At 40.6% G+C, this 24,506-nt stretch overlaps 1 protein-coding gene across 6 annotated transcripts in view; it reads left to right on the top strand.

Moving 5' to 3' along the window:
* The window catches only part of ntrk3a (neurotrophic tyrosine kinase, receptor, type 3a), a 260,675-nt gene that overhangs the window by 189,906 nt on the left and 46,263 nt on the right, over nucleotides 1-24,506 (top strand). For all 6 annotated transcript variants that reach the window (XM_031801796.1, XM_031801793.1, XM_031801795.1 and 3 more), the window contains one exon: nucleotides 23,877-24,065. In XM_031801796.1, coding sequence (XP_031657656.1) covers nucleotides 23,877-24,065 — 189 coding nt within the window. The remainder of the gene's footprint in view (nucleotides 1-23,876; nucleotides 24,066-24,506) is intronic.

The raw sequence follows: 24,506 nt of genomic DNA, 5'->3' as shown, positions 1-24,506 counted from the left end.
CATGCAGTACAGGGAGAGACATGAGGAGGAGCTGTGTGCTGAGGCAGGGTGCATGCATGTTTGTTACCCCAGTCAGTGAGCTGTCCGATCAGCCACTCCCACTGCCCACGGCACAGGACTGCTGAGGCCGACCACAGAATCTGTATTCATTTGGCCCTGCACCTGCCACAAGAATGTGGACATGTGGAATGAAAAGGGCGAGCGGGGGAGGGAGAATGGGAAAAGAGTGAGACAGGGAAAGTGCAAAGAGAGACAGTCAGATAAGGAGAGAGAGATAGAACATATGATAAAATCGATTGGGGGGATTTTAAGAGGGAGAGTGCACCCTGTGGACACCTGATTGAATGCTGGCCTTCCTTTAGGTATTGGAATCCCCCCTACCCCATCCTCCACCCCATGGCCTCTCGTCCCCATGCCAGTAATAAAGGTAAATGAATAATGGCCAACATTCAATAAGTACATGGATAGCCGCATGGGACAATGAAACATTATCAATTTCCACACCCTCCACCGCTCTCTCTGGCTCTTAATAACGGATAGGTCCCTGGGTCCTGTGCCCCCTCCTGGTCCTGCCTCTGTCTGTGCTCTATACTGTAGCCTGGGGGAGTCTGTTCATTAGCATGCAGGAGGTATCAAACACATGCTACCGGCAACAGCCATCGCCGCCTCGCCTCAACACACAATCAGGGAAGTGTTTTCCTTGTGCGATGGATGCGTGTGGCCGTCACTCCTCTTTTTGATTTACAGCCCTCTCCTCCACCTGGGAAAGCGTTGCGTGTGGTGCAGGCAGAGGGAGGGATGTGTTCTGTTGGACCGGGTGCGGTGCTGTGACATGAAGTATGGCAAACGTGAGTCGCTACTCCACAGAGACACTTGCCTCTTACAGCGATGTGATTTACAGACACGGCCTGTCTGTCTGGCGGAGGAGAAGAAAAGACAGAAAAAATGAAGGGTGTCGGGATTCAACATGATGATCACTGGTAGAGGTCATTAGAATATTGGCAGATATACAATTTATACTTCCTTATCATTTTAACAGCTTAGTCTGGCTAAACATGTTGAATACAAATCAGACCGCCGTGTGTGTTTCAAGGGCACCCAGGGTCACTCTCTTAAGGGGTGTAAAAACCTGGCCAGCCCCACTGGTGAGGGCCATACCGGCAGGGCTGCTGGGCTGAGGTCAGAGAGCGTACTGAGCAGAGTGGAATGGATGAATCCCCCTGAGTAGAACGCAATGAAATGCGCTGCCGGCTCCATTCTCATGTGATTATACGTTTACGACTCAGCCTGGTCACATGCACACTGATGCCTGGTGTGTAAAACTCATATAACCCAGGCATCATTAGACACCAGGGCCAATACCGTATCGGTTATATTCCCCCTCACAATTGGGAATGATTTTGTCGACCTGATTGTGTTATTGATGTACTGTTGTGGTCCTTTGTGAGCGCATGCTGTGGGATGAATAGAAGGATAGGGATGAGAATTAGGAAATTATACGTTGTCTACCCTGACATTGGTTCAATGTAGTCTTCCCCATGGCCACAGGAAGATGTTTTGAGTTGGGGCAAAAACAAATCCCCTTTATAATAAAGCATTTCATGCATCTATAATTGCATTTGCGCGTTTTTCCGATTTCCAACACATAGGATTTTTTTGGAACAGGGTCTGGATTTTTTCTGTTGCCTTTTTATAAATACATGTCATGCAATTCTACATCCTTTACATGATAGAAGACTTAACAGAGCAGTTCTTTGTACCACACAAATGACTGAAATTAGTGGCTACTCTGACAATGACAAACAGCATAAAAATGACCATTCAACATCAGAAAAATAGGCACTTGATAGTGTTAACAGGTGCTCGACCAATCGGCGAAAGCCAACATCACCCACGACAGAGAACGGTTGATTGTCAAGGGCAATGAATTCCTTTATCTTGAATTGAATGGATTTCGCCTTTGAGTTGTCTCGCTGAAATGTTGTTACTCTTTCAAATGACTACTCGACTTGTTGACTGCTCGATCCACACAGCAGACATTGTTGGCTAGGTTAGGAATGCTGTGTTGCACGTATAGCGGAAACATTTTGCGTGGCGTCATTATGTCATGTACCTATGTTATATAGATATTTTTTATTCATTTTTATTTTATTTCACCTTTATTTAACCAGTTAGGCCAGTTGAGAGCAAGTTCTCATTTACAACTGCGACCTGGCCAAGATAAAGCAACGCAGTGCGACAAAAACAATGGCACATGGGATGAAGTTACACATGGGATAAACAAATGTACAGTCAATAACCCAATAGAAAAATATGTATACAGTGTGTGCAAATTAAGGAAGGGGGTAAGGCAATAAATAGGTCAATAGTGGCGAAGTAATTACAATTTAGCAATTTATGCTGGAGTGATGTATGTGCAAGTAGAAATACTGGTGTGCAAAAGAGTAGAAAAACAAAAACAAATATGGGGATGAGGTAGATAGTTGGTTGGATGGGATATTTACAGATGGGCTGTGTACAGCTGCAGCGATCGGTAAGCTGCTTTGACAGCTGACGGTGTCATCCCAAACCATCTCAATTTGTTTAACGTCTGGTGATTGTGGAGGCCATGTCATCTGATGCAGCACTCCATCACTCTCCTTATTGGTCAAATAGCCCTTACACAGCCAGGAGGCACGTTTGGTCATTGTCCTGTTAAAAAACTAATGATAGTCCCACTGAGCGCAACCAGATGGGATGTTATATCGCTGCAGAATGGTAGCCATGCTGGTTAAGTGTGCCTTGAATATGAAATAAACCACAGACAGTGTCACCAGCAAAGCACCCCCACACCATCACATCACCACCTCCATGTTTCACGGTGGGAACCACACAAAGACAAGGTGGTTGGAACCAAAAATTGCTCGTGTTTCTTGGCCCAAGCAAGTCTCTTCTTATTATTGCTGTCCTTTAATGGTGGTTTCTTTGCAGCAAATCAACCATGAAGGCCTGATTCATGCAGTCTCCTCTGAAAGGTTGATATTGAGATGTGTCTGTTACTTTAACTCTGAAGCATTTATTTGGGTTGCAATTTCTGAGGCTGGTAACTCTAATAAACGTATCCTGTGGCAGTCCTCGTGAGAGCCAGTTTGATCATAGCGCTTGATGGTTTTTGCGACTGCACATGAAGAAACTTTCAAAGTTGTTGACATTTTCTGTATTGACTGACCTTCATGTTTTAAAGTAATGATGGACTGTCATTTCTATTTGCTTATTTGAGCTGTTCTTGCCATAATATGTACTTGGTCTTTTACCAAATAGGGCTCTCTTCTCTATACCACCCCTGCCTTGTCACAACACAACTGATTGTCTAAAACACATTAAGAAGGAAAGAAATTGCACAAAGTAACTTTTAACAAGGCACACCTGTTAATTGAAAGGCATTCCAGGTGACTACCTCATGAAGCTGGTTGAGAGATTGCCAAGAGTGTGCAAAGCTGTCATCAAGGCAAAGGTTGGATACTTTGAAGAATCTCAAATATAAAATATATTTCGTTTTGTGTTAAACCTTTTCAGTTACTACTATTTCATAGCTTTGATGTCTTCACTATTATTCTACAATGTAGAAAATAGTAAAAATAAATAATAATTGTGTCAACCTTTGACTGGTGCTATATACACTACTGTTCAAAAGTTTGAGGTCACTTTGAAAAAATTTGCACATTATAATAATATCAAATTTATCAGAAATACAGTGTAGACATTGTTAATGTTGTAAATGACTATTGTAGCTGGAAACGGCAGATTTGTAATGGAATATCTACATAGGCATATACAGAGGCCCATTATCAGCAACCATCACTCTTGTGTTCCAATGGCACGTTGTGTTAGCTAATCCAAGTTTATCATTTTAAAAGGCTAATTGATCATTAGAAAACCCTTTTGCAATTATGTTAGCACACCTGTAAACTGTTGTTCTGATTAAAGAAGCAATACAACTGACCTTCTTTAGACTAGTTGAGTATCTGGAGCATCAGCATTTGTGGGTTCGAGTACAGGCGCAAAATGGCCAGAATCAAAGACCTTTCTTCTGAAACTCGTCAGTCTATTCTTGTACTGAGAAATGAAGGCTATTCCATGTGAGAAATTGCCAAGAATCTGAAGATCTTGTACAACGCTGTGTACTAGTTCTCAACTGGCAGCTTCGTTAAATAGTACTCGCAAAACACCAGTCTCAACGTCAACAGTGAAGAGGGGACTCTGGGATGCTGGCCTTCTAGGCAGAGTTCCTCTGTCCAGTGTCAGTGCTCTTTTGCCCATCTTAATATTTTCTTTTTATCGGCCAGTCTGAGATATGGCTTTTCCTTTGCAACTCTGCCTAGAAGGCCAGCATCCTGGAGTCGCCTCTTCACTGTTGACGTTGAGATAGTACAGTTGAAGTCGGAAGTTTACATACACTTATGTTGGAGTCATTAAACTCGTTTTTCAACCACTCCACAAACTATAGTTTTGGCAAGTCGGTTAGGACATCTACTTTGTGCGTGACACAAGTAATTTTTCCAAATATTGTTTACAGACAGATTATTCCACTTAAAATTACTTATTTTCCACCATCATTTGCAAATAAATTCATTAAAGATCCTACAATGTGATTTTCTGGATTTTTTTTCTCATTTTGTCTGTCATAGTTGAAGTGTACCTATGATGAAAATTACAGGCCTCGCTTATCTTTTTAAGTGGGAGAACTTGCACAATTGGTGGCTGACTAAATACTTTTTTGCCCCACTGTATATCCACAGTTAAATGAGTCCTAAAAAAGCCAGACTACGGTTTGCAACTGCACATGGGGACAAAGATCATACTTTTTGGAGAAATGCCCTCTGGTCTGATGAAACATAAATAGATCTGTTTGGCCATAATGTCCATTGTTATGTTTGGAGGAAAAAGGGGAGGCTTGCAAGCCGAAGAACACCATCCCAACCATGAAGCACGGGGTGTGGCAGCATCATGTTGTGGGGATGCTTTGCTGCAGGAGGGACTGGTGCACTTCACAAAATAGATGCCATCATGAGGTAGGAAAATGATGTGGATATATTGACGCAACATCTCAAGACATCAGTCAGGAAGTTAAAGCTTGGTCGCAAATGGGTCTTCCAAATGGACAATGACCCCAAGCATACTTTCAAAGTTGTTGCAAAATGGCTTAAGGACAACGAAGTCAAGGTATTGGAGTGGCCATCACAAAGCCCTGACCTAAATCCTATAGAAAATTGTAAAATTCTGGCCCACTGGGAGTGTGATGAAAGAAATAAAGGTGGAAATAATTCATTCTGTGTCAGGAATTGTGAAATAAAGTTGAAGTCGAAAGTTTACATACACCTTAGCTTTACATACACCTTAGCCGTATACATTTAAACTTCAGTTTTTCACAATTCCTGACATTTAATCCTAGTAAATATTATCGTTTTAGGTCAGTGACCATTTCTCTTTTGCCAAGATAATCGATCCACCTGACAGGTGTGGCATATCAAGAAGCTGATTAATCTAGTGGTTTACCGATATCAACGTTTTTAAAGAGTGCCCCATTGTGGCAGTGGGGTTATGGTATAGGCATGAATAAGCTACAGACAATGAACACAATTGCATTTTATCGATTGCAATTTGAATGCACAGATACCTTGGCGAGATCCTGAGGCCCATTGTCATGTCATTCACCCGCTGCCATCACCTCATGTTTCAGCATGATAATACGTGGCCCCATGTCGCGAGGATCTGTACACAATTCATGGAAGCTGAAAATGGCCCAGTTCTTCCATTGCCTACATACTCACCAGACATGTCACCCATTAGACATGTTTGGGATGCTCTAGATTGACGTGTATGACAGCATGTTTCAGTTCCCAACCATATCCGGCAACTTCGCTACTATTGTTGAGGAGTGGGACAGCATTCCACAGTCCACAATCAACAGCTTGATCAACTGTATTATGCAAAGGATATGTGTTGCACTGCATGAGGCAAATGGTGGTTTTCTGATCAAAGCCCCTAACCTTTTTTTGAAGGGATACAGCCTTCGGAAAGTATTCAGACCCCCTTGACTTTTTCCACATTTTGTTACATTACAGCCTTTTTCTAAAAATGATTTTCAATGTTTTTTTCCTCATCAATCTACAAACAAAACTCCATAGTGACAAAGCAAAAACAGGTTTAGAAAGTTTTGCTAAAATTCTGAAATATCATATTTACATAAGTGTTCAATCCCTTTCCTCAGTCCTTTGTTGAAGCACCTTTGCAAGCGATTACAGCCTTGAGTCTTCTTGGGTATGACGTTACAAGCTTGGCACACCTGTATTTGGGGAGTTTCTCGCATTCTTCTGTGCAGATACTCTCAAGCTCTTTTAGGTTGGATGGGGAGCGTTGCTGCACAGCTATTGTCAGGTCTCTCCAGAGATGTTCATTCGGATTCAGTTCCGAGCTCTGGCTGGGACAATTACTTAAAAATCATACAATGGGATTTTCTGGATTTTTGTTTTAGATTCCGTCTCTCACAGTTGAAGTGTACCTATGATACAAATTACAGACCTCTACAAGCTTTGTAAGTAGTAGAACCTGCAAAATCGGCAGTGTATCAAATACTTGTTCTCCCCACTGTATATGCCCGTTCTTTGTCATAATTGGTAGAGCTGTCTTTGAGGTAACGTGTTACTTAGCTCTTTAATGAATTTTCAGCTGGATGAGTATTCTGTAGTTTGGTATAGGCATCTTTGCCTTTTGTAGCCATTTGGTTGCTACTTATTGCTGCTGTTTATTGTTTTGACGTTTGTCATTTTTGTCCATTTGTCTCGACTACCTACCTGAATATTATTTTTTTGGATCCATTCCTGGCCATTTTTGTAAATATTCACCTGCACTATTTTCATGGAGTGCACGTGTAAATAAAACCTTAATTTTGCCACAAATATTTTATCTCTGGTTGCTCTCTTGTGTTCGAACCTTCCTAAATTAGACTGGTGGATTCCGTTATGTCTTAACAACTTAACTTACTTTTGAAGATTTAGTGCTGTGGTTATTAACCTATTATACTGCAGACCTATAATATGAAGCCAGCACGCATTGGCGCTCCAACTGACTCCGACAGTTGAACTTGAGGTGAGGAAGAATGTTTCAAGCCTACCAGAGTTACTCCTATGATCTAACAATATAATAGTTATCGTTATTTAAAAAATACTCTGATCAAAGTGATTGAATTAGCCTCCACCTAAAGACGCAGTTGCCTGACAAGGAGAAATACTGTAAGTGTTGGGTTGTAGCATGCTGGCGGCATCTTTCTCTCTCGCTCTCTCGCTAGGCCTAAGCTTGTCTTCATTTTATATTTATTCTGAAAATATTTATATCATGCGGTGGACACCTAAGCCTATATGAATACAATGCGTTTAGTGCTCAAATCTCCGACAGCTGAACCATGAGGTAAACAATTATTGATTTAAGAAAGAAAAAGGTGGCGAAGGGGGTAGAACGTCCTCTCATAGGATGCGACAGAGATCGGAAGACGGAGGCACAGGTTGATTAGGGTCTCTACTTCTCCGAGGAGACCTCTCGTTTGTGGGTAAAGTGGTCCCAGATTTGATGCAACCTCTGGGACAGTGCTGCATGGTGTATTTTTGGTGATTCCTTTTAAATTGCGTGGGGAGGTGAAGGGAGTCAAGGACTGTGCATCCATAGCCTACCTTATTTGCAACAGTGGAGATAAATATTTCCTCCTTCAGGACGTCGTATTGTAGAATTTGTGTCTCCCCTCATTCATAGGCCTAGATTAGATGGTTGTAGACAAGGTCGTTTTTATTGATCTGTTTGTCAGTCAGCAGTAGCTATGGGCCTACGGTATACTACCCTGTCGTTTTTATTGATCTGTTTGTCAGTCAGCAGTAGCTATGGGCCTACGGTATACTACCCTGTCATTTTAATTGATCTGTTTGTCAGAGTCAGCAGTAGCTATGGGCCTACGGTATACTTCCCTGTCGTTTTTATTGATCTGTTTGTCAGTCAGCAGTAGCTATGGGCCTACGGTATACTACCCTGTCGTTTTTTTATTGGTATCACTTGTTAAATCCACTTCAATCAGTGTAGATGAAGGGGAGGAGACAGATTAAAAAATGATTAAGTCTTGAGACAATTGAGACATGGACAAGTGCCTTTGAACGGTTATGGTAGTAGGGGCCAGTTTTCCGTGTGTATCAAGAATGGTCCACCACCCAAAGGACATCCAGTCAACTTGACACAACTGTGCAAGGTGTTCTTAAGGTTTTGTACACTCAGTGTATATAATATCTGTTGGGTCTTATAACTTGAGATATGGGCTCGTAACTTGAGCTTTGACATTAATTATGCATTATTGTAAATGGGAAAATATACACCAAAAAAATCTAGTTTTTCCTAAGTTTATACTTCATTGCTAGACTTTCTTGTGAGTACAATGCTGTGTGTGACTCCAGTTGACCCGGCCCAGCTCCAACTCCCCCTCCTCTAAGTCATACTTCTTGGTCTCAGCTCACTGTCTCCATTGCCACTGGTCCACACAACACCTCCACTTTCAATGCATAGACTTAGATCAACAAATGTTCTCCCATTAAAAAAGCTGTCCGAACGCATCCCAGTCTTCTTGGCTGATATGCACCTCATGGCACCATGTTTTCCATGGAGCATAGCGCCGTAGACTTGATGGCATGTTAACCTTGGTTTGTGATACAGTGCATTTTTCACGAGTAGGATCCCTTTGCTACAATGCTGTGAGGTCCATCAGAAAGGCTCTTGCACAACACAAGCCAGAGCCTTTCTGCTGTGAGGTCACAGTGCAGGAATATGACTGTGTGAGAACTACAAATACACTCCATCAAGCCATTCTTCTCCAACTACAGACAATACCATCTCCTTCAAATCATGTTGTCGGCCTTGAAATGTGACCGTACGAAAGGTTTCTTTCTTTCCTAGTGACATGCAATTATTAGCATGTGTGCATTTCAATGAACTGCAGCATGCAGGCACACCCACGTACTCTCACACGCACAGACAAACACCGACCCAAACAAACAGTGACCAGACAAAGGCGATTAGGGAGAGGGGAGCGGTAGCTACGTAGGCAGTGGAGTGGGCACTCGGCCACATCAAAAACAATTATTGCACTTGTGCAGAAATATCTGTATTTTTAGCCTGGGCAAATTGAGATACAGAAACTCCATATCCAGAGCCACTCTGAACAATAATTAACCTTGTGCGTGGGGGTACTGGATGTGTTGGACAATAGGAGGTGATTGATTGATTTTTCTGGATAGTGGTCCTCTCTGTTGCCTTTGGCCCTTCATCTGTCCCCTCAGGCTGCTGCTGCACTGTCCTTCTATTCCCCTCGCCTCCCTCCAAGAGCTTTTATGCAGCTATAAACAAAATACACTTCGCCTCTTGTAGCTGAGCCATAAATATCCCACAGCCTACTTTGCTTAGGGCTGTAAAAATGACTACCTTTATGCCTGGGGCACTTTGTCACAGTTAGTCACAACTTGGGGGTCGGGGACAATAGAGAGAGGACGTCAGTGTCCTACAGTTATTGCAACATAAGTAGCAGAGGACAGATCATTGATGGCTTCCGCTATAATCATAATTTACTGTAATATCCCCCTTGCTCTTTTGTTGCAAAGCTGTTGCTGAAAACGAATCGTTATTATCCCAATGTCTCCCAATGAGTCTGTATACGTGGTTCATGGCCAAGTTTTCAAAGAGAGAAGACGTGTTAGTGCAGTTTAGCAGGCTATTTTGGAAGTTCATGTGGAGTGTTTACTGTAAGTTGTCCTCTCCTGCCACTATGCTTCGTCTCCTTTTTTTGTGTCACATGTACGCTGTGACGAACAGCGTGGCTCCATGGCAACGAGTGCCAAATCACTGCTGTTAATGGGTCCACGAGGAGGCAGAGAGACTCAGTGGAGAGCTCAGGTCCAATATCAAACCTCCCAGTCAGTCATCACTTAGCAGAGTCAAAAGCATAAAAGAATGTATTCTGCTACCGTATGTTCTTTATGCACGTGTTAACGACATGTCTTTTATTTCTTCTTTTTTCGTATGTGCTCAAGTTTATTTTAGGTTTCTATAATTAACTGGGGTGACAGAGAGAAACTGTCTGGGAGGAAAGGACTTCTACATGCTCATTATCATGGATTGAATATGCAGTCAACACCAGCTCTGTTTGACAGTTGCTGTCGGGAAAAACCAGACACGGCCGTGTGAATCACATTATACTATATACAAATCTGCTTTCAGGAGTCAAAGTAAAAATGTCTAGAAGCCAAGGGTGTTCCTTTAATGGAGAAAATAGAAACAGATTTAAAGTTGCGGTTCGTTGGTGTGTTTTGTTGTGTGGATGCGATGTGGTTGCAGGGTGTTTGCTGTGACTGTCTCTCTGCTCTCTGGGGACGTATGTGTTCTGGGGAAAGGTCCCCGAGTTGACAGTCCGAGCTGTCCATCGTTTAGCTGCCACTTCCTGACCCCGGCCCCGCGGCCCTCCTTCCCTCTCCTCCTCCAGTCCATCTCTTGCCAGGAAACACTTGGCTCTTTGCCGGCAATCTGAGCATCTTATTAAATTGCCTTTGTTCTTCAGTTGAACAAGAAGAGAATTTAAAAATGATGTTTCCTTTTTGGCAAGGAATAGGATTGGCCTTGAAGCTATGAATGTTAGAAGAAATGATTCATCTTTGAAATGTGTTTAAGTGCTTTATGTAAAGCTCGGGCCTGGTGAAGGACTGAAAGTACATTGTGGACAGGTGAAAAAGTTCCCTTTCAATTGAAAAGGCATAATATTGTGTTATTTAGATCATCCAGAAGATGCTATTCACAGTGACGTATTAGCAAATGGATTGTAGTTGATGCAACCATTTCTATAAAATAATCTGCACTGACCATATCATTGCCCTTTTATTTTCACTTACAGTATGTCATATCCTACCACCATTAGGCATTCAGTAACATCCAATCATATACAACATTGCAGGCATTAGTGCACACAGATTTGCACCGAATCCTGTTCAGTCTTGTTATAGGCCTACAGGAAAGAAATAGTGCCTCCTATTCTGTACAATCTACATCCACAGCATCTGAGGAGACAGGAGAGTGGGGTGACAGAGTGAAAGAGAGGTGGGGGAATGTAATTGCCTTAGTATGAATTCATCATGATGAGTCACAATGCATTCCCCGTTCAACCACTTAGAGAAATTGATTCAAGCACTTTTATTGATGTGGGCCTCTAACAGAGAGCAAAATAAAGGGACTGACTAATGTATGTTCTTCTTTTATTTTTGTTTATTTAACTCGGCAAGTCAGAACAAATTCTTATTTACAATGACGGCCTACCCTGGCTAAACCCTAACCCGGACAAAGCTGGGGTCAATTGTGCGCCACCCTATGGGACTCCCAATCAATACAGCCTGGAATTGAACCAGGGTCTGTAGTGACACCTCTAGCACTGAAATGCAGTGCCTTAGACCACTGCACCACTCTGGAGCCCATCACACTTTCAATTCTCCATATACATTAACCCTCATTCTACTAACATATTTTACATGCATGGATTACCAACTGGGATAATTTTGACCCCAAAAACTATTGGAAAAAGCAACTTAATTATTATCAAAACATTATTAGATATTCAAATGATGTTATCTGAAATGAAATATAACCAAAACAGACTGTTATTTTAGCAAAATTACACTAATTTGCATATTATATAAAATGAAAATATATATATTTTTCAAAGTGCAATCCACATTAGTACTAAAACGTAATAATCCATGCCTTTTGGGAATGTTATGAAGCCCAAAAGTTATGTGCGGAGTTTGCTGTCAGAAGTATTACATATATTTACATATATTTACATTTAATCTGTCTGTCTGCGTATTTCAAGACATGGCATATGAGGGTACAGTGAGATACACAATGTGTTGGATGATACTTATCTAGTCAATCATCTTAAAAAATGTATATACAGTACTTCAACTGGAAATCAACTAATTCTCTGTGGTTAACACAATTGAAAATGTCAAATGCTTAATTATCTAAATGTTGAAAGTGTGTGGGCGACAGAGAGAAACAAAATGGTGCAGATTGAGGCCATGTGGCGGAGTGTGATACGGCACTAGAGATGGGGAATGAGCAGGTGGTTCTGGGCAGGGTGATGTTGTGCATGTTTGTGTGCGTGTTTGTTCTCATTTGTATGTGGATGTTCTGTATTGTAAAAAAAATAAAAATCTTAAAAAATGTGAAAAATATTGGAGTATATTATAGGAATTCTGGTATTTATATAACACGTCCCGTAGAATACAGACCAATACAGCAGTACATTAAGAGGGTAGTTGATTTCTGTATTACAGTTCTACCAAGTATTCATACCACTGACAGACTTTTAGAAGCTGTTTGGACTGCAACTCAGCATATATGTAAGGTAATTCTGGTTTTGCACATGATCATACAGTACCTTTAGAAAGTACTCATACCCCTTGATTTATTCCACATTTTGTTGTGCTACAGCCGGAATTAAAAATGGATTAGAGATTTTTTCTTCTTCTCAACCATCACTGAATATCCCATAATGACAAAGTGAAAACAGGTTTTTATACATTTTTGCAAATGTATTTCAAATGAAATACAGAAATATCTAATTTACTTACACTATCGTTCAAAAGTTTGGGGTCACTTAACATGGGGTCCAATAAAATAACATCCAATCAATGAGAAATACAGTGTAGACATTGTTATTAATGTTGTAAATGACAAATGTAGCTGGAAATGGCTGTTTTTTTTATGGAATATCTACATAGACTTACAGAGGCCCATTTATAAGCAACAACCATCACTCCTGTGTTCCAATGGCACATTGTGTTAGTTAATCCAAGTTATCATTTTAAAAGGTTAATTGATCATTAGACAACCCTTTTGCATTTATGTTAGCACAGCTGAAAACTGTAGTTCTGATTAAAGAAACAATAAAACTGGCCTTCTTTAGACTAGTTGAGTATCTGGAGCATCAGTATTTGTGGGTTCAATTACAGGCTCAAAATGGCCAGAAACAAATACCTTTCTTCTGAAACTCATCGGTCTATTCTTGTTCTGAGAAATGAAGGCTATTCCATGTGAGAAATTGCTAAGAAACTGAAGATCTCGTACAACACTGTGTACTACTCCCTTCACAGAACAGCACAAACTGTCTCTAACCAGAATAATTGAAAGAGGAGTGGGAGGCCCCGGTGCACAACTGAGCAAGAGGACAAGTACATTAGAGTGTCTAGTTTGAGAAACAGATGCCTCACAACTACTCAACTGGCAGCTTCATTAAATAGTACCCACAAAAACTTGTCTCAACGTCAACAGTGAAGAGGCGACTCCGGGATGCTGGCTTTCTAGGCAGAGTTGTAAAGAAAAAGCCATATCTCAGACTGGCCAATAAAAAGAGAAGATTAAGATGGGAAAAATAACACAGACACTGGACAGAGGAAGATTTGAAGAAAGTGTTATGGACAGACAAATCTAAGTGTGAGGTGTTCGGATCACAAAAAAGAACATTCGTGAGACACAGAAAAAATGAAAAGATGCTGGAGGACGCCATCTGTCAAGCATGTTGGAGGCAATGTGATGGTCTGGGGTGCTTTGGTGGTGGTAAAGTGGGAGATTTGTACAGGGTAAAAAGGGATCTCGAAGAAAGAAGGCTATCACTCCATTTTTCATAATGCCATACCCTGCAGGCAGCACTTAATTGGAGCCAATTTCCTCCTACAACAGGACAATGACCCAAAGCACAGCTCCAAACTATGCAAGAACTATTTAGGGAAGAAGCAGTCAGCTGGTATTCTGTCTATAATGGAGTGGCCAGCACAGTCACCGGATCTCAACCCTATTGAGCTGTTGTGGGAGCAGCTTGACCGTAAGAAGTGCCCATCAAGCCAATCCAACTTGTGGGAGGTGTTTCAGGAAGCATGGGGTGAAATCTCTTCAGATTACCTCAACAAACTGACAACTAGAATTCCAAAGGTCTGCAAGGCTGTAATTGCTGCAAATGGAGGATTCTTTGACAAAAGCAAAGTTTGAAGGACACCATTATTATTTCAATTTAAAAAATCATTATTTGTAACCTTGTCAATGTCTTGACTATATTTCCGATTCATTTTGCAACTATGTTTTCATTGCAAACAAGGAAAGTTGTAGGTGACCACAAACTTTTGAATGGTAGTGTAAGTATTCACACCCCTGAGTCAACACATGTGAATACATTGACAGTGTGAATACTTACACTACCATTCAAAAGTTTGGGGTCACCTAGAACTTTCCTTGTGAATGAACTTTGGCAGCGATTACAGCTGTGAGTCTTCAGTGTAAGTATGCTAGACAGTCATTTTCAAGTCTTGCCATATATTTTCAAGCCAATTTAAGTCAAAACTGTAACTAGGCCACTCAGGAACATTCAATGTTGTCTTGGTAAGCAACTTCAGTGTTTATTTGACCCTGTGTTTTAGGCTATTGAACTGCTGAGTTTGTCTCCCAGTGTCTGTTGGAAAGCAGACTGAACCAGGTTTCGCCTGTGCTTATTATTAGCCTGTGCTTATTCTGTTTATTTTTTTACTCCATAGTCCTTGCCAAGTATACCCAAAACATGGAGCCACCACCATGCTTGAAAATATGAAGAATGGTACTCAGTGATGTGTTGTTGGATTTGCCCCAAATACAACACTCTGTATTCAGGACATGAAATGCATTTCTTTGCCACATAATTTTTAGCAGTTTTACTTCAGTGACTTGTTGCAAACATGATTTATGTTTTGAAATATTAGTTTTCTGTACAAGCTTCCTTCACTCTGTCATTTAGGTTAGTATTGTGGAGTAACTATAATGTTGTTGATCAAGCTTCCTTCACTCTGTCATTTAGGTTAGTATTGTGGAGTAACTTTAATGTTGTTGATCAAGCTTCCTTCACTCTGTCATTTAGGTTAGTATTGTGGAGTAACTTTAATGTTGTTGATCAAGCTTCCTTCACTCTGTCATTTAGGTTAGTATTGTGGAGTAACTTTAATGTTGTTGATCAAGCTTCCTTCACTCTGTCATTTAGGTTAGTATTGTGGAGTAACTTTAATGTTGTTGATCAAGCTTCCTTCACTCTGTCATTTAGGTTAGTATTGTGGAGTAACTTTAATGTTGTTGATCAAGCTTCCTTCACTCTGTCATTTAGGTTAGTATTGTGGAGTAACTATAATGTTGTTCATCAAGCTTCCTTCACTCTGTCATTTAGGTTAGTATTGTGGAGTAACTTTAATGTTGTTGATCACGCTTCCTTCACTCTGTCATTTAGGTTAGTATTGTGGAGTAACTATAATGTTGTTGATCAAGCTTCCTTCACTCTGTCATTTAGGTTAGTATTGTGGAGTAACTATAATGTTGTTGATCAAGCTTCCGTTTTCTCCTCTCAAAGCCTTTAAACTCTGTAACTGTTTTAAAGTCTCCATTGGCCTCATGGTGAAATCCCTGAGCGGTTTCCTTCCTCTCCGGCAACTGAGTTAGGAAGGACACCTGTAACTTTGTAGCGACCGGGTGTATTGATACACCATCCAAAGTGCCATGCTCAAAGGGATATTCAATGTCTGTTTTTTTTAACCCATCTACCAGTCATTGGAAAACCTCCCTGGTCTTTGTGGTTGAATCAGTGTTTGAGATTCCCTGCTCGATGGAGGGACCTTAGAGATCATTTTATGTGTGGGACACAGAGATGAGGTAGTCTTCAAAAATCATGTTAAACACTTATTGCACACAGAGTCTATGCAACTTACTGTGTTTTGTAAAGCACATTTTTACTCCTGAACTTATTTAGACTTGTCATAACAAAAGGGTTGAATAGTTATTGACTTGAATACTAAAGATTTTTCAGCTTTTTAATTTTTTAAAATTATTTTGTAAAAATGTCTAAAAACATAATTCCACTTTGACAGTATGAGGTATTGTGTGTCGGGCCAGTGACATAAAATCTCAATTTAACACATTTGAAATTCAGGCTGTAACACAACAAAATGTGGAAAAAGTCAAGGGGTCTGAATACTTTCTGAAGATACTGTACCTAATTATAATCAGTCATAACAATAGGTGAATACATAAGGTACTCCAACTCTCCAGGTGATTGGTCTATCTGGTAAGAAATCACTGGGACAGGTTCCCCTCCACCCTCTGAGCCTGAGGATATGTATAACGTAACATGACGTCTTCAGAGAAATCCTTAAATCAAATAGACTTTTTAGATTTGCCCTAGAATAACTACTTTTCAAAGAATTCACACCAATACAGCTCTCTGTGAAGATTCAGAGTGTATCTGAGTTCTGTATTGCAGTTCTATCAAGTATGCATACCATTGGCAAACTTTGCATACCATTGGCCAATTTTTATATGCACAAAAATAAGTTAATTTTGGTATTGTACATAGAAAAGTGCATTCTTAGGCAAGTACATGGGTAGCTATATCTCTGCAGATTATCTGAATATGTGGTCAAAATCCCTGATACATGTCCCCCTCCACCCTCTGGTAATATGGATAACTTATGTCTCCAGAGAAGCTTAGATTCAAATAAAGTTCCTTCCTATTTATCAAATTACTACAGGCGGAATGAAGTATTTTTGAGTGCTGTCAAAATGACCGCAAATGTCTATATTGATATAGCAACACTAAACATGACTAATAGTATGAGGGTTAATTAGGTTTTCAGAATTGACAAAAATGATAAAACATGCCACCATGTTATGGGGTAATGAATAACTACTTTGAAGTTATAATCTGGAAAAGGACCTGATGTTTGCAGAGGAAGGTGTCATCGCTGCATTTTACTACACCTAGCTATCTGCGGTTTTGGCCATATCAAAAAAAGATTTGAGAGATTTGATCCATACCAGATGTTGAGAATCAATGCCATACAACATTCAATATAGCCCTTGGAGATGAAAGGAAATGAATATAGAATTAAAGTCTTGACCTTGGTAAGACTCCTTAGCATTGCACATTGACTCTTTTGGTACTTCTCGCTGGAGTTATGGTATGACCTAGGAAAGGGAAAAGCATATTAAATTACATAATTAGCAGAAGTGGCCTTTCTGGCAGCCAGCAAAACATTAATTATATAGTGTCTGGTCCTAAAGGCAAAATGTGTGTGTGTGTATATACAGCACCAGTCAAAAGTTTGGCCACACCTACTCATTCAAGGGTTTTATTTTTTACTATTTTCTACATTTTAGAATAATAGTGAAGACATCAAAACTATGAAATAACCAACCAATTTGTTTAACAAATCAAAATATCATTTAGATTTTAGAATCTTCAAAGTATCTACCCTTTGCCTTGATGACATCAACTGCCAGGTCACAGTTGTACATGAGCACTTGTTCTCAACTGGCCTACCTGGTTAAATAAAGGTGAAAAAAAAGACAGCTCTACACACTCTTGGCATTCTTTCAACCAGCTTCACCTGCAATGCTTTACCAACAGTCTTGAAGGAGTTCCCATATATGCTGAGCACTTGTTGGCTGCTTTCCTTGATTATGCGCTCCAAACTCATCCCAAACCATCTCAATTGGGTTGAGGGTGGGTGATTGTGGAGGCCAGGTCATCTGATGCATCACTCCATCACTCTCCTTCTTGGTCAAATAGCCCTTACACAGCCTGGAGATGTGTTGGGTCATTGTCCAGTTGAAAAACAAATCATAGTCCCACTAAGAGCAAACCAGATGGGATGGTGTATTGCAGCAGAATGCTGTGGTAGCCATGCTGGTTAAATGTGCCTTGAATTCTAAATAAATTACAGAAAGTGTCACCAGCAAAGCACCCCCACACCATCACACCACCTCCTCCATGCTTTACGGTGGGAACCACACATGTGGAGATCATCCGTTCACCTACTCTGCGTCTCACAAAGACACGGCGGAAGGAAAATCAATCTCTAATTTGGACTCTTCAGACCAAAGGACAGATTTCCACTGGTCTAATGTCCATTGCTTATGTTCCTTGGCCCAAGCAAGTCTCTTCTTCTTATTGGTGTCCTTTTAGAGGATTTTCTTTGCAGCAATTTGATAATGAAGGCCTGATTCACACGGTCTCCTCTGAACAGTTGATGTTGAGATGTCTGTTACTTGAACTCTGAAGTATTTATTTGGGCTTTAATCTGAGGTGCAGAACTCTAATGAACTTATCCTCTAGAGCAGAGGTAACTCTGGGTCTTCCTTTACTGTGGCGGTCCTCATGAGAGCCAGTTTCATCAAAGCACTTGATGGTTTTTGCAACTGCACTTGAAGAAGCGTTCAAAGTTCTTGAAATGTTCCAGATTGAATGACCTTCATGTCTTGAAGTAATGATAGACAGTCATTTCTCTTTGCTTATTGAGCTGTTCTTGCCATAATTTGGACTTGGTATTTTATCAAATAGGGCTATCTTCTGTATACCACCCATACCTTGTCACAACACAACTGATTGGCTCAAACGCATTAACAAGGAAAGAAATTCCACAAATGAACTTTTAACAAGGCTGTTAATTGAAATGCATTCCAGGTGACAACCTCATGAAGCTGGTTGAGAGAATGCCAAGTGTGTGCAAAGCTGTCATCAAGGCAAAGGATGGCTACCTTGAGAATCTCAAATATACACTTTGTTTTGGTTAATACATGATTCAATATGTGTTATTTCATAGTTTTGATTTCTTCATTATTATTCTACAATGTAGAAAATAGTTTAAAAAATGAAAAACCTGGAATGAGTAGGTGTCCAAACATTTGACTGGTACTGTATGTTTATGTGTGTATATATACAGTTGAAGTAGGAAGTTGACATACACCTTAGCCAAATACATTTAAACTCAGTTTATCACAATTCTTGTAATTTAATCATAGTAAAAATTCTTAGGTCAGGTAGGATCACCACTTTATTTTAAGAATGTGTAATGTCAGAACAATAGTGGACAAATGTACATACACTCAATTTGTATTTGGTAGCATTGCCTTTAAATTATTTGACTTGGGTCAAACGTTTCGTGTAGCCTTCCACAAGCTTCCCACAATAAGTTGGGTTAATTTTGGCCCATTCCTCCTGACAGAGCTGGTGTAACGGAGTCAGGTTTGTAGGCCTCCTTGCTCACACACGCCTTTTCAGTTCTGCCCACACATTTTCTATAGGATTGAGGTCAGGGCTTTGTGATGGCCACTCCAATACCTTGACTTTGTTGTTCTTAAGCCATTTTGCAACAACTTTGGAAGTATGCTAGGGTCATTGTCCATTTGGAAGACCCATTTGCGACCAAGCTTTAACTTCCTGACTGATCTTCCTAACTGTCTTGAGATGTTGCTTCAATATATCTACAGAAGTGCCTTACCTTATGATGCCATCTATTTTGTGAAGGGCACCAGTCCTTGCAGCAAAGCACCCCCACAACATGATGCTACCACCCCGTGCTTCACGGTTGGGATGGTGTTCTTCGGCTTGCAAGCCTCCCCTTTCAGCTGTCCGTCCTGTCTATCTGTAGCGCTGTCTTAGTAGAGACATAGCAATTTATTGACCTGGCCACATCTGCAGTCCTCATGCCTCCTTGCAGCATGCCTAAGGCACGTTCAGGCAGATGAGCAGGGACACTGGGCATATTTATTTAGGTGATGAGAAAGGGCTCTTTAGTTTCCTAAGTTTTCCCTAAGTTGTAATAACTGTGACCTTAATTGTCTACCGTCGTTAAGCTGTTAGTGTCTTAACGACCGTTCCACAGGTGCATGTTCATTAATTGTTTAAGGTTCATTGAACAAGCATGGGAAACAGTGTTTAAACCCTTTACAATGAAGATCTGTGAAGTCATTTGGATTTTTACTATTTATCTTTGAAAAACAGGGTCCTGCAAAAAGGGACGTTTCTTGTTTTGCTGAGTTTATATATATAATATATATTTTTAAATACTTTACTGAAGATCATTTGGTATGAATTCTCCATTACAGATCTTGAAAATGAATCATGTTTTGATAATGTATTGAAATGTGCATATATATTTATAGATATTTATATTTCATCACAGCTTACCACTGTCCAGAAGTGATGTGCCACCGTACGCTATAAGAATATGTTCATAATCCTAATGATTATCTGGTAATTTCAGGAATTTACATGTTCTAAAAGGTTTTTGAGTGGTGACATTTTACCTGAGTGTTGGTGCAACAGAATGTTGCCCATTAATCATTAAAGTGCTTTAGATGCCAATAATGGTCTGATGGAAACCACACATCAGCCTTCTGATTACTGTGATTATGCTTCCTACCGTCCTGAACCCTTCTTCATGTGTTGGCCCCTGATTGGCCCAGCATACTGTCTGTCACACAGCATCTTAGACAGTATTATGTTCCTGTTTCACAGAGACTCACTAAAGGCCCACCACATTGATAGCCCAGCATTGATTTCTGCTCCACTGTTGGTTCACCCTGATTGACAGAGCCTTTTGTTAGGCAGAGTTATGTGGGCTTGTTATCCTGTCAGTACCCTGCTGGTCTTAGTTAGTCATGTGGATAATTATAAAGACATCAAAACCGACAGCATACAACCAACAGGCCTTGGAAGGTAAGCAAGAGACATGAGCAAAGGCACTCAAGAGCAAGCAACCTTGCATACCGTACTGTAGGTACATCACTGCAGTGCCACCAGTGTCATGTCTGTGACATTGTTGTGTTAGTGAAGAGTGCTGTATGGTAGGTGTATGAATATCACATTCCACGCTTCCTTGCTTCAATTTATAATGAATCATTATCTCTATAGAAATAGTGCATATAAGTTAGGGTGTTTACACTAGAAACATGTTTATATATTTATTAATCTAACAATTCTTTTTTTGATTGTGTGACGGTTTAATGAGTCGAAAAGCAAATAAGAGGGTTCAACTTGGGCATCCAATAGATGGTCTTTTTGTTGCGCTGTTTCCTTCCTTCCTTTTCCTGGGTGACTATTTGAACACAAGAAATAAGGAGCCAATCCGGTGGCAGTTCAGCTGAGTTGCCTCTGTCTTACCACAGACTTGGCATCGCAGACGCCATGGGAGGCTCCCACAGTAATCACATTTGTTTGAGCTGCACAGAGGGGCTTTGCTTTAGTTGTCAACTCAGAGAGAGAAAGATACACCCCACTCCACAGGCCACCACTGAGCTGATTTACACTGTTACAGCATAACATTCTTCTCTCAACGTCATAAACCCTGAGCATTGTTTGATTAATGCACTATGCAGGTTCATCTATTAATGCCGCTGATTCTAAATGGGGATCCTCTCGGGGTGTTGTCAAGAAGGGCCTGTTGTGGAAGACTTTCAGTTATCTGAGATAGATGGTACCCCGTCTGTCGATTGTGTGTTGCTGATTAGATCAGTTGCAAGTTATGTTGGAAGTTACTGTGAAAATTGACTTCATCAAATTGTCCCAATGTTCTTGTCTTGAATTTAAGCAAACAGTGATGGATATTGCATTGTGAAGGGAGATGGAAAACACTTGCAGTGCATGTTGATAACCAAAATTGTTACTGACATTATTATCATTTTCCTGCAGAACTTTGCATATGCTGCGTAATAGAGTTTGTTCTTTTCACTCTCTACTCAGACGTTTATGACTGTCTGAGAGATGAGCAAAATGGTGATCTTTCAATCATATTCCTACTCATTTCGGTGTATTTCTATTGTATTTCTGGAGAGGAGATGTAGACTTCCTGTATCATATTGCATTTCTAGAGAGGAGATGTATACTTCCTGTATCATATTCTATTTCTGGAGAGCAGATGTATACTTCCTGTATCATATTGTATTTCTGGAGAGGAGATGTATACTTCCTGTATCGTATTGTATTTCTGGAGAGGAGATGCATACTTCCTGTATCATATTGGATTTCTGGAGAGGAGATGTTTACTTGCTCTATCGTATTGGATTTCTGGAGAGATGTATACTTCCTGTATCATATTGTATTTCTGGAGAGTAGATGTATACTTCCTGTATGTTATTGGATTTCTGGAGAGATGTATACTTCCTGTATCGTATTGGATTTCTGGAGAGGAGATGTTTACTTGCTCTATCGTATTGGATTTCTGGAGAGATGTATACTTCCTGTATCATATTGTATTTCTGGAGAGGAGATGTATACTTCCTGTATTGTATTGGATTTCTGGAGAGGAGATGTTTACTTCCTGTATCGTATTGGATTTCTGGAGAGGAGATGTATACTTCCTGTATCGTATTGGATTTCTGGAGAGGAGATGTATACTTCCTGTATCGTATTGGATTTCTGGAGAGGAGATGTTTACTTCCTGTATCGTATTGGATTTCTGGAGAGGAGATGTTTACTTCCTGTATCGTATTGGATTTCTGGAGAGATGTATACTTCCTGTATCGTATTGGATTTCTGGAGAGATGTATACTTCCTGTATCGTATTGGATTTCTGGAGAGATGTATACTTCTTGCACCATATTGGATTATATCCCTGACGCACAAAGACATTAACACGTCATAAAGTAAATCCATTTTTTTTTTACCTTTTGAGGAGCTGAGAATTTTCTTATTTCTCTCATCCCCTTGACCCACAACACTAACCATTTGTAGATTGCATGTGGGGAGATTGGCTCTTGTCTAGTAGGTGTGGTGGAATCACATGATTTCTCTCTGCTGTTGATGCTGTGTCAATTGCATTGTCCTTGTGCCATAATGCTACACTGTCCCCATTGGAGAAACTTTTTTGGTTCCACATAGAACCCTTTTGGGTTTCATGTAGAACCCTCTGTGGAAAAGGGCCTACATGGAACCGAAAATGGTTCTGCAAAGGGTTCCGCTAAGGGGACAGACGAATAACACTTTTTGCTTCTATATTACACCTTTTATTCTAAGAGTGTATGCTTGTTGGAGCCTATGTGTCCACATGGATTTGACCTTAGTGTGAAAGGGGGTTTAAACAAGCAGTGTGTGTCTATGATATGTCAGTCTATTGCCTGTTGACCCTACCTCCTATGTCTGAACGCTTGACCTTTCATATGGAGGGGTCCATGAATCCTATCTGTCTTCCCTGATCGCTTGTCAAGCCAGGATGTTGTGCATGTCAGCTTGCAGTGACTGTACACTGAACTGCTAATGAATTGGATCCATTTAGTAGAGCTTGTTTTGTGCCTCAATCTAACACTATGTACAGTACACACTGTCAAATATCTGCCGTTCATCAAACAATGACTTGGAATGTACACTACTATTTATTGCCTGTTCCTGTTTTCTCACGGCTCTGTCAGAGGAGGAGCACAGAGCAGTTAGAGTGAGTATGAGGTGAATGGGACATTGAGAAATGTGAGGGCTGGGTGAGGATTAGAATTTTATGGATAATAGTGGCCCAGGGCCATTGTATCAAAGACTGTTTGGTTCATACTTAGTCTAAGCCAGTTAATACTTGTTTAGATTCCTTAAAGTATTCCGAGGGCAACTGAGCTGAGGCGTACAGAGATAATTCTTATACTGACAAATGAGTCTGCCTGCTTATTGCTTTCAGACATATTAATACATTATGAATGGCCCAACTCATTTATTTATCCTCCAGCATTCTATTTTGATTAAACTGCAGCCATGATGTTTGGGTAATGGCATTTCTTTGTATGACGTCTGTCTGTCTGACAGAGTCCCTCTCCTCTCTGCTTCCTATTCTCTCCCTCTGCTCTCTCTCGCTCTCTTTCACGCTCTCTCGCTTTCTCTCGCTCTCCCCTTTCAATTAAGTAAAAATTCAAATAGGCTTTAGGATGATCAAATGTTTTAGGACATCTAATTTGCTTTAGGACATGTCACTATTCTCTATTCTCTATTCTCCCCTCAGGACCAGTAGCAGTGATCAGTGGTGAGGAGGACTCGGCCAGCCCCCTGCACCATGTCAACCATGGCATCATCACCCCCTGTACCCTTGACGCTGGACCAGACGCTGTGGTCATCGGGATGACCCGTATCCCTGTCATTGAGAACCCACAGTACTTCAGACACGGACACAACTGTAACAAGCCTGCTACCTGTGAGTATACACCAGCTCTGTTGACTTTCAGGTTTTTAATCATCCCTATGTCTGTCCCTACCAACATGGGCTAGGTGTAGCCCAAGGTCCAAAACGGGAACTGTATCCATTCACACAGAATAATTCATTTAGGCCTACCTTGAAAGACTTAAAGTGTTTTTCTATATTAGAGGGAAGCAGCACCATATGTCTCATTGTAGGTGTGACCATTTTTTATTCAATAATTTATTCATAGGATATACAGTGAGCATACCAAACATTAGGAACACCTTCCTAATATAGAGTTGCACTGCACCTTTGCCCTCAGAACAGCCTCAATTCATCAGGGCATGGACTCTTCGAAAGCATTCCACAGGGATGCTGCCCATGTTGACTCCAATTGGCTGGATGTCGTTTGAGTAGTGGGCACTTTTTGATACACACGGGAAACTGTTGAGCGTG

Source organism: Oncorhynchus kisutch, linkage group LG22, assembly GCF_002021735.2.
Source record: "Oncorhynchus kisutch isolate 150728-3 linkage group LG22, Okis_V2, whole genome shotgun sequence".
Taxonomy (NCBI): Eukaryota; Metazoa; Chordata; class Actinopteri; order Salmoniformes; family Salmonidae; genus Oncorhynchus; species Oncorhynchus kisutch.
The sequence above is the reverse complement of the archived record's forward strand: the minus strand, read 5'-3'. Positions and strand labels throughout refer to the sequence as shown.